We start from the raw sequence: 11,453 nt of genomic DNA on the forward strand, positions 1-11,453 counted from the left end.
ACCCTCTCCCTAATCGTCCCCCCCCACCCTCTCCCTAATTGCCCCCTCCTCCACCCCCTTCCTCCTCCTCACACACATGGTAACCTAGTCTAAAATTAACCCACCACGCTAGGCGAAACATTTAGATTAGCATTCCCGAACCCTTGCGCATGTTGGTCGACACTGCATGTTATGATTCGCGCGAATAACTTGCGTTGCAATCAGTTAATTTGTACGCTCACACCGTGTACACCCGCAGGCGCCATGAGACCTCATTACCCATTGTCAAGCAAGCGTGAGGTGCCGTCCGACATTCCTCGCCCAGATTATGCAGATGACGGTTTCCCCACAAGGTTAGTTGATTGCGACCGAATGTATAATCTTGAGGCAGTCCGCCACGGATGGGATGAATTGTCTAGTAGTCATGTATGCCGGAGCAAGTGTCCTCGAGGAAACAATTTTAATATTTGTTTTTTTTGGAATCGAGTCTCTTGTATGTGTACTGGCCAAAATAATCTCTGACCAAGTGTTGGGACGGTCACAATGCGAATTAATCTATGTCTTGCCCGGAGTGTTGATAATAATAGTTGCACCCGCGTGTCGCTTTTTTTGATTCATTCCTTGGAATGTCATTATACCAAGCTTTCTACGGATCGTTGCCATAATATATATGATGTATCCCCGTATATTCTCTTTCCTTTCCATTTTCGCACCAGTTCAATTGATTGCTCGATCGACTACAACGTCACTAGTTTTTTATCCTTGGTTTGAACAGTTGCCCATCGATCGCGCTTTTTCCTTTGCATGTTTACTGAATATTTGGACCTTCTGGCTAATACCACAGCGAAGCCGAGTCTCGCGGCAGTCACAAGATACAAGTCCTGACCAAAGAGGAACAGACTAAAGCCCGCAAAGTATGCAAGCTCTCTCGAGAGATCTTGGACATTGCATGTAAATCTGCTAAGGCAGGAATGACAACTGATGACATCGATGCGATTGTGCACGAAGAGACCATCAAGCGAAAGGCTTACCCCTCACCACTCAACTACCATGGCTTTCCAAAAAGTGTGTGCACATCCGTGAACGAGGTTAGTCTAAGTGTGTTTGAAGCGAGCATTGTGTTGTATATTGAAGCAGAGTACAAAACGGGTTAGTGAATATACTGATAGATGCATCGGTCGTGATCATAGTAGTCGAAAGATTTTGGAATATCATCAGGGGATCAATTTTGGAATTCGGTTGTGATTTAACCAGTCAACAGCTGATCACTTAGCAGGTATTTTAATATTTGACTGGGCACGGGATATTTACCGAATATTAATATTTCACCTCTTACACTTGTTTTATTCATTTATCAGGTCATTTGCCACGGTATTCCCGACAAATATGTACTGAAAGATGGGGATCTACTAAACATCGATGTGACAGCCTACTTTGATGGTTATCATGGTGATATGAACGAGACTATTTTCATCGGTCAACCTTCTGAGGCAACTGAGCATCTGGTGCGAACGACTCATGAGTGTATGATGAAAGCCATTGACATGTGCAGGCCCGGGGCCTTGTACAGAGATCTAGGCGGTGTCATCCAGAAACACGCAACGGCGAATAACTTGAGTGTAGTGAGAAGTTACTGCGGACACGGTGTCCATCACTTATTCCACACAACCCCTAATATCCCACATTACGCAAAGAATAAGGTATGGTCTCTGCGCCTAAATTTCTACTCGGGCTTGTAGAAAGTGTATTGCTTATTGATCTCTGTTTCCGTTGCACGCGTTGCATTGGGGTTAACACGTGGTTGATCAATAGAAGAACAATTCTCTCAAGTATATATGTCAGGTGTCTATTCTTAGTTATGCAAAATTCGCCAATTTGCTTCTGAAGACTCGCTTTGTCATGGCATCTGGGGTAGCAGAAGTTCGTTCCGTAGAGTGTATGTACCTTAGTTGAAATTATGTGTGCCTGACAATTGAGCGGATAGACTACTTTTAAGCCCATTCGTAAAGTTGATCTCATCTTGCAACTGAATTATTCGATGAATCAGGCAGCGTTCATCAACAAGTTCAATTCATTTTATACTATTTAGGCAATTGGTGTAATGAAAGCCGGACACATCTTCACCATCGAGCCCATGATCAACGAGGGTGTGTGGAATGATGTCACGTGGCCCGACAACTGGACCTCAGTAACGCGTGACGGCAAAAAGTCTGCTCAGTTTGAGCATTGTCTGCTGATCACTGAAAACGGTGTAGAGATTCTATCACAGACCCACGATAAGCTGCCTCACTTCCAACGACAACTGAAGGAGTTGAAGGCCGCTAAGGAAGCCAAATCGGAATAGTACAGCAGTAAATTCATAGCTATAAATGCACTACAAACTGTCAGGTTTGCCTTTGACACCGTTGAGTGTCTACACGGCTTGTGTATGTCTTTCCGATGTTAATTTTTAGTTTAATCCTTATTTTCATAGTAGTCCTATTCTGACCTTGAATGGCGTATACGCATACCATTCACTTCTATTTATTATCTCGAGTTATCCGCACGTCGTACCGTTTTAGTTGTGCTTAATTTTGAATTGATGTATAAACCATGGTCATCTCAATAGGCACACCATACTTCATATATGACATGATATGGCCACAGCCACTGTGCTCCCAAAGGCAGTTCGCGCACTTCTAAATTAGCACTATCGTAAAAGCCACAGCTCTAATGGAGTTGAAATTTCGCTGCAATTTTTTCCTGCGAGCATTGAGCGATATGCTGTTGTAGTGCCACCAACATGTGAGCCTATGGATATGCCCGCCCCAACGACCTAGCAATGATGGAATAATTAGAATTTGGTACCGAAATCGAAGGAATGAGTACGAATTTATGTGCGTCACACACGACGGATGTAATCTGGTGGATATTGTACCTTGCGCGCGCAATATTTTATGAGAGTAAATTTCAGTTTAGAGTAAGATGAAATGCCTTTTTATCAACCACTGGAACATTTACTTCTGTTCGTTTTGTACTACTTACCCTGTCGCACGGGTACTACTGATGTGTTTCATGAAATTAGTTCAGACCATACTCGAGGTCTTTATCAAGCATTGTATTGATTGTCAGTCGTACAAGATTCGATAATCGCGTGCACTGTGTTGTCGGAGCCTGTTGACCTGAGCATTCTCTCGAACTCACACGAGCTTGCGCTTTGGCAATGTCGGCGACGCGAGACGTTTGTACAGCAGACCGTTGGCTATCATCGTCCCGAGATTATTTCACCGTTGAATAGCAGAAGTAGAGCTCTAGAGTATTTTGCCCGTATGAATGGTGTCCAACTTCATACCCATGTCGATTTTGTAGGAAGGCGCCGGGCACTGTCACAGCGAGTCGGTGAGAGTGATCGCAGTTGAATGGCTGTGTCTAGTACTTGACGCACTCGTCGTACGTCCTGATGAGAACTGCGAACATAATCATCCAGCCTTGTTTGCACGTGAATAAGGTGCACTCGTCGATTCCTCGGGTAATACACCCGGCATAGAGCAGGGATTCATAGTCTCTTTGCTAGCGGCTAATTTAGCCGTCATGAAGCATCCTGCTTCCTGTTATGCCAAATTTGAGTGAGACGATGAGAGACGCTTTACACTGACTATATAAGCTACCTGAAATGCGGACTCAAGGCCATGATTAAAAATACATACCAGGCTGGCACAGAAATCGCGCAACCCAGGTAGGTTACTTTTCTTGCGTTCCGGTATAAATGACTCCAAGATAGCCAGAACTGCTTCATGTTCATCATACTGCCCGCTACTGGAACCTTCAGGTATACGTAAACGACCAGAATACAATTTAGACTCGACAACAAATGTCATTTAAGTGGCATGCCAGTCTCTTTTTCTTCTCAAGTATATACTCCAACGTAGATTCAACCTCTAAAAAACATTAGTTCGCATAGGTTTTTTTGCGAGTTGGCGCGTATTTGCAAAACCATACGAGGTGCCAGTTGAGCTTTTCGAACTTAAGGCCAAACTTACGAATTCGCATGACTATACAAGCACGAACAAGTACTGAAAATACAACACAAATATCGAATAGTAGCGGTGTGCGAATGTGGACGCCAGTTGTACTGGCTGATACTATGCGATGCGGTGCGTTGCTGTCCCAGTGCAATTTGCATCCACACTTCAACTACAGCAATCCCTTGGCAATTTACAGGCAACACACTCTCCGCAGGTGGCAAATTGTCTTCACACCGGATGGCAGCAGATTCATGCTCATAATCCGCAGGAGCGGCGATTCGCGGTATCTCGAAGGAACCGACAGGGCGCGATGCCGTTGTATGGTCTGTTGCTCTGTCGAGATGCTGTCTTGCTGTGGGGTCTGTCGTTCGGTCATGACTCTTCTCGGCGCCCGCTCTTCATCCTGCATGATTTGACAGTGTATCCACAAGGATTTGTTACAGAGTATTACATAGCACGAGGGCGGCGGAAGGATGAATACATCTGACTTGCTTCACAGCACCATTGAGTACCGCTTTACGAGCCACATACATTCCACTTGCGATTTAGCAATTATCGAACACTCATATTTGATAGAGGTTCACTTGGCTTAAACGGCAACGAATATTGGCAGGGTAATGTGTGTATCTGAGGTGTAAAGCTGTAGTTTTCTTACCTTGTGGATGAAAGCACACAAATCTCCCCGATCACACGATTTGGATTTGCACGAGAGGGTTTTGTACGTCTTCGGGTGAAATAAGACCTGTAATCGTGAAGTCATCAAACGTATTGGATTCATGTGCCTTTAGTGTCGATCATGCTTGTAAATGGCCCATTGGATCGAAAGATATCTGCTTATGTTCCATCTTCGTCACACGATACGCGGGTGTGCCAGACCGTGCGCTTACCTACTATATCTCGCTCGAAATATATCCGTGTGGCCCAATATCCCATTTTAGATTCAGCAGATACAAATGTGCATATATGATTGTGTCGACCGTGCCAGGTTTCAAATTGTAGCTAAGTAATAGAGTTGGTGCAGATGCCAACACACACGCATCACAGCTGACGAGATCGAGCGCCCGAGGGGTTTAAAGTACTATTACTATTGGCTGACAAATCCAAGGTGATGGCCACTGACATTGACATTATCGAGGTCCCCATTCAATCAAAAACAAGTTCGTATTTATATATGCGCACCCACCCCCCACCCACTTCCGCTTTTTCGCAATTCTCATTACCTCAAGTATAGTATGTGCCTGCTCACACATATCCCCCTTATCGCAGTGCTCAGGAGACTTCCATACTTTCGTGGTCGAATCGTACAACTGAACACATGGCTGGGTAGAAATAGTTGAAGTGTCATGAAGAGCTCATCGATCTGGGAGCTGTCATTTGAATTCACTTGGGAACCGATAGTGAGAGCGAAGAGACGTCTGTGGTATTCGACATCTCAGCAATGCCCGTAATTATAACTACTATATAGCTTTTGTACACATGTGGCGTAGCTGCATAAATCTCTCAGCACTTTCTGTGTGGACCAAAAAATGAAAACTCTAGCAAATGAAGTTACCATCAAATCAAGATGGCACGAATTGCTAGGGAACTGCTAGCCTGTTGGAATGCTGCATGAACTCACATTCTTCGCGCATACAGCAGATATTAGTTATATAAGGGGTAAAACATCTCAATGTACCGGTATGTCAGATACTATACCTGTGCAGTGTAGGTAAATTTGTCCGTAGATCGACGTCGCTCCTTCGTCGAGTGATAATAGATGCAGAGGGTGTTGGTGCGATGCTCCATGCATCTGGAGGCAATACAAATTCCAATTTAATGACACGATATTTGTGCACACACAACAAAACATCAAATTTAACGAAGTAGGCGACTGTGTCGGTATTATTCTCTCAAAAACGAATGGAAAGCTTTGAGACGAACAGACAGTGAGCTAAGTATTGTCGCGTGCCAGTAATGTCACTACTCTGATGTTTGTATATGTTGCCTGATCTCACTTCGCCACACCGTTGTGTTTTGAACTCGGAGAGCACAAATTTTCTAGATCGCCCATCCTGGCACGTCATGTTAACCGGCAGTTTCCCCACAACTACACGTGAGCTCGTATATGGCATAAAAGGTTTAGTATGTGAAAGTGGATGTACGTGTACATGGCAACCTCAGAACACTGATATTTATCTCAAAAGTCGCACTTTTGAATTAACCTACCAACAAGAGCACCAAACATATATATCTTCATCTCGAAATGATGCCTAAAAGCAAAATATAAGGTTAAGCCGTAAAGGCCAGTGAGATACATAAGTAACACTATATTTATTGCATGCACTCTGAACTGAAACCGCTTTCAAACTCACATCCCTGTATACATGTGTAGTGGTGCCGTCGTATGCTTGCAACACGCCCAATGTACATAGAAATGTATGTAGATGTCTCTCTACCGCCGGCTCATACGAAAAGTAGGCCCGCGGTCATCGTCTTTGACCCCAGCTTTTAGCTCAAAGTTATAATACAATGACTGCGACGGACAGATACCGGACTACGATAGAACTTTCTCAGTACGTGCCAGACTTGCTAGTACCATCTCCATGGCACCCTTTTAATCTACCCAGGCTCCAAAGACCGCAAATTCGATCTCTCCGCGACTGTACGCAACTGCTGAATCAGAACTAGCTCATCAAATAATTTGAGGATGATAATAACACGTGAGAAAATTGCAGAAAAGACCCTCTTCGAATCCGAAGATGTCGCAAGGAAAACCAGAGAACATATCTGATCTCTGACCCGTCACAAGAACATATTTCTACTTCAACACATAAAAAGTGGACTGTAGAAAACTTTGATTTTGATATAGCACCGAATATAAGTTTGAATACAGCTGTGCCGGCATAGCTAATATATAGAGAGTTTTTATGTTCGTGCCGTGCGTCATCAAAATTACAACCGAAGCCATAAAAGATAGAATGCGTCCACCACGAGTCTATCCAAGGGATGCAATGAATTAATAAGATACGGATAGCAATCCGACAATGAAACATCAACGCCCATGCAGTAGAGTAGCTTCACATCCATTTAGATAATTATAGTTGCTTTGTCATAATTGCAAGCTTTGAGCGGGTGTTTTATTTCTAAATTAAAACTTTAGACATTCCCAGCATGTGCAATACATGAATTTACACATTGCTCAATCACAAGACTTAACCACAGTAAAATAGCAGCTACAGGATTGCAAGCTGCTATTATACACCTACGTTCATGCGCTTCTCGGCTGTCAGCATGAGTATCCGCACAGCATACACAAACATCTCAGATATCCATGCGAAGACACGTTACATAGTAACTCAACTCAAGTCAGATGCTCATTTCTGATCATCGATGGCAGGTGTTCGTATTTATCATATATATACAATGATGTGAAGCGATTTAAAAAAGGCAAGCACACGAAAGCTGAAAAAGCATAGCACCTGGACAACCAATCATATTATAGAATTATGTATGTTGCAAGACTTGCCACTTGCTGGTATCGTGTCGAGGCGCGCCGGATTTCGCTTCGAACTAAAATTAGAAAAGAGGCAAAAGCCCGCGCCCTGTATATTGAACCAAATTCTCTGATATGTAAACAGTACATGCAAATTTTAATAATAAATACTTTTCACTACTTTGTAAACACTTGCGTATTTTAATGTATGGTGAAGTGTAAATATATACATTGTATTGTAAAATATAGATACGATATAATAACGCATTCTAGGAGAGGAATAGACAAGCCAAGAACCAAACAGCCATTTTCTGATGCACGCACGTAGTCTATCAGACACTCGAGTTTCTCACCTCACACATAATGATTTGAATACTTGATTCAATTACCCACAGAAGCAGGCAGGTGTTCAAGTATACAATGACAGTATAGTGCAAGTAGTAGTATTGCAATCGAAGGCAATGGTAAGGATTGCTAGCCTTGTGCAAGTACTCTATTGATAGCTGCCAGTTTCGAGAATAAGTACAAGACCGCGCTTGCGATCATGAATATACAGGGTGGTGTGGAAGCACCTAGTCATGTCTCAGACGATATTGCGATCAGTGCGGACATACTTACATCCACACCAGCTCAAATATCATCTTTTTCGGCACATCAATGTGAAAAGCGTGTAGCTAAAGACGGCTCTACTACAACTTCACAAACAGCAGAACAAGCTGACCCCGTGGAGTGCACGCAGCCTGCACAGGCTAGGGGTGTGAGACAATTCTCATTTGCGCAGATCCAAAGGAATAGGGAAGGGACACCCTCAATGGAGGCTAGTGGTGGTTCTCACTCTATATCAAAAACAGATACACATAGTCACGTGGCATATACGAGCCTGGGGGGGACTGATCATGGATCGAGCGACACAACTAGCACCAGCACCAGTAAGCAAGCCGTTGACGAGGTATGTTATTATGTGTTATGTATGGATATATACTGGTAGAAGCTGAGATATGCACCCATGTAAAAAATCTATTTACGTATAGACGTATGATCTATTTGTGTATATGTAGTTATATGTATGTCGCCATGACAGGTAGATGTGTATATATGCGGAAGGAATTAGGTGCAAGTGTTGACTGCCTGGATTGTAATACAGATGCAGCGATGAACTGATACTCCCATATTAGATATTACAAAGTCGTGAATGTACGTTCATTTGGGTATATTTTGTGTAAAGTCTCTATCTAATATATTTTCTGCTGATATTTCGGCTTCGTTTGTGCACGACGTCGCTTAGAATCACTGCTCGTCACACTCACATCATACAATTATTCCCTCATATATTGTTATTATATGGGAACTTGAAGGAGAAATTATTGAATTCTAGTACAGATCATTCGTGAATTGGTGGTGTCACTTTCTCTGCTGGTAATTCGCATCGCATATGTCAGTCTTATTACACCCAAATCATTGCGCACTGTTGGAATGAATTTAAACCGTAACCACGAAATACGATCTCGTTAAAAACTGAACTGTAGCAGTGCTCGAGTGGATGGACTGTTTGTAGCTTGCTTCGCTTTTGCCTTCTTGTACCTCTGAAGTTTTTCGTTATGGAGTCGCTGAACAATGTAGTCATTTAGCAATATGATGGAACGAGACCGTATGTTCACAAAAATGCGATCAGATTTCTATACTATTAATTTCCACTGACACGATTCGTATGGCTTCATGGTATATTGAGATCAACTTCTCGGATTGTCAGATCTGCGAGACAGCTGATGATCCTAGTTTCATACCTTACTGTTTTATGGTCACACCATGGCCACACTACCGCAGTCTCTCGCATAAGTTATGCTGTTTTGGTATTTTAAGATTGTATTCTTTATTGAATACAATCACTTCCGCGCTTTGATACTTCAGCAGTCGTCGAAAGTGACAAAGAAGAAGAAGAAGAAAAAAAAGAGGAATTCAGATACTTTAGATATAATGGCGCTGATGGGTGGTGGTCTATCTAACAAGAAATCAAAATCAGCTGCGCTTGTCATCAGCTCAAGTGAAGACGATGAAAACACAACATCCACCAAAAAACGTATGGAGTGATGTTCACGCATGTCGTTTCACGCGCTTATATTTCTCTCTCTCGCTATTGTCGTTGCACTAGTTTCAATTTTCTGACATTGTACAAACTATTAGTGTGTTTGGAGTTTTGTCCAGATATGTGCAATATTTGATAGAAATATTAAAAATTATCATATCCGACACTACTTTTAACTTTCACTAGCTACTTGGCTTTCCTTTGACAGCATTGTATAAAAAACATAAGATACACAAGCAATCTCCAATTTTGGAGTCATCACTAGCGTCCAAAAAGCGAAAGGTGGATATAGACCTGTCTTCAGATGATGGTAAGTAATAACACATCGACTTAGGCTGTTCCAAAAGTGATCGCTACAACGAAACTGCAAGTTTTGGAAAATTTACGGATAAAGGGATCAGCTAAACACACGTAGTGCTTTCGGTTCCATGTGTTATATATGTACTATGTAAAAGCACGCTAGCTTTTAACAAACAATTTTTCACCAACTCAAGTATGTAGATATCAATCAATTCTTGAAGCACGGCTTATTTGTACTAATAGAGAGGGACGAAGATGCAGTAGATATGGAGCGTAAGAAAGCTGCAGAAAGGAGGCAACGAAAGGAACAAGATAGGATCAGTTCAATGAAAGCTCTGACTGCGGCCTCGGCAGTGCCAAGCGCAACATATGCACCCACTCAGGACAAAGATATACAACGAATAAACCTAAGAAGCAACAGTAAGTGGCATGCCTTCACATTTTCACTCGATATGTTTTTGTGTTTGTGTTCACATACGTAGCATATATGGATATGATTTACAAATGTATTCATGTATACTGCATATGTATGTACAATATATATTACACAGCTGTGATATTGTGAAAGAATCGGCAATTCCGTGTTGCGAACGTTGTTCGAAGTAACTTCAGGTATGTAAATGAATTGCTCGTCACAACACACTATCATACTAGTTGACTCAGCAACTCACATTTGCATTGTTACAGTTCTAAAACACCAGCTACAGTCTGTAGAGGATAATGACGACGAATGCGAAGACGACATCACATTGCATCTCAGAGATGTGAACGGGATCATCACTGAAATACTCACTCAGCGTGTGGACACATTCGAGGGGACATACGAAGTTTTTAATGAGTACTACGCTCAACAGGGCCAGACACAGATTGTATTTTGGAGACTTCAACATATGGAGCCAGTGGATCGGTTTCTCGTGCCGGGTAGGTTTAGCTTTATGAGGAACTCATATCCTCGCGTGATGTCAACAGTGTCGCATACATACCACGATATGAGCGTCTATGTTGCGCAGCGTGCCTCGTGAACGGAAAGTGAGGCTCACATGCCAGAGACATTTTATTCCATCAAAGAATTGTATTTGAAAGACAGCGGATAGCATGAATTGCATGGTCTGAAAAGACTGTGTTGACTTTCAGATATGCACGAGTTAATTGTTGGCTCACTAACGACTTCCACTTTAGTTGTACACACACTTATGGTCAAGTCATGGTAACTTTGCACAGCAACTTTTTGATGGTGCTTCTACAACTGTATAATCGAACTGCATAGAGCAAATGCGATACTTTCTGGTGAATGTGAAATTTACGTCCTTATTTATACATCATGTACAGGAGCTGGTGGCAACATCATATACTCATCAGATACGCCACACAAACTCAAACTTGGTAGTGGGCCACAATATACAATTGACTGGAGAGAGCACCCGATTGACGTTGCAGACGCACTGCTCCGAACGAAAGTAAAAATATTTGTTCTGGTTTTCAGCTAAATATTCGTATATTTATATGTATATATATATAAAAGCGAATTTATATATATATATATATATATATATATATATATATACACACACACACACACTACACACACACACACACACATATATATATATTATTA

At 42.2% G+C, this 11,453-nt stretch overlaps 3 protein-coding genes across 3 annotated transcripts; 2 read left to right on the plus strand and 1 right to left on the minus strand.

Annotated features, from left to right (window-relative positions):
• Positions 1 to 243: 243 nt before the first annotated feature.
• Positions 244 to 2,323, plus strand: SARC_06491 (methionine aminopeptidase 1; the record flags this gene model as incomplete). Its single annotated transcript, XM_014299607.1, has 4 exons — positions 244 to 332; positions 824 to 1,067; positions 1,338 to 1,679; positions 2,069 to 2,323. The coding sequence occupies 4 exons, from the start codon at positions 244 to 246 to the stop codon at positions 2,321 to 2,323; spliced, it is 930 nt and encodes a 309-aa protein (XP_014155082.1).
• Positions 2,324 to 3,241: 918 nt separating this feature from the next.
• Positions 3,242 to 4,392, minus strand: SARC_06492 (hypothetical protein; the record flags this gene model as incomplete). Its single annotated transcript, XM_014299608.1, has 3 exons — positions 3,242 to 3,566; positions 3,666 to 3,781; positions 4,218 to 4,392. 3 exons carry the CDS (start codon positions 4,390 to 4,392, stop codon positions 3,438 to 3,440), a joined length of 420 nt encoding a protein of 139 aa, XP_014155083.1. The 3' UTR covers positions 3,242 to 3,437.
• A 3,472-nt stretch (positions 4,393 to 7,864) lies between these two features.
• On the plus strand, positions 7,865 to 11,295 carry SARC_06493 (hypothetical protein; the record flags this gene model as incomplete). The annotated part of the gene is made up of 6 exons (XM_014299609.1): positions 7,865 to 8,404; positions 9,364 to 9,532; positions 9,747 to 9,848; positions 10,082 to 10,258; positions 10,526 to 10,759; positions 11,168 to 11,295. Coding segments are annotated over exons 1-6 (1,215 nt in total), but the record flags the coding sequence as incomplete, so codon positions are not given.
• Between the last annotated feature and the right edge of the window lie 158 nt (positions 11,296 to 11,453).

Source organism: Sphaeroforma arctica (assembly GCF_001186125.1).
Source record: "Sphaeroforma arctica JP610 unplaced genomic scaffold supercont1.464, whole genome shotgun sequence".
NCBI classification, from domain to species: domain Eukaryota; class Ichthyosporea; order Ichthyophonida; genus Sphaeroforma; species Sphaeroforma arctica.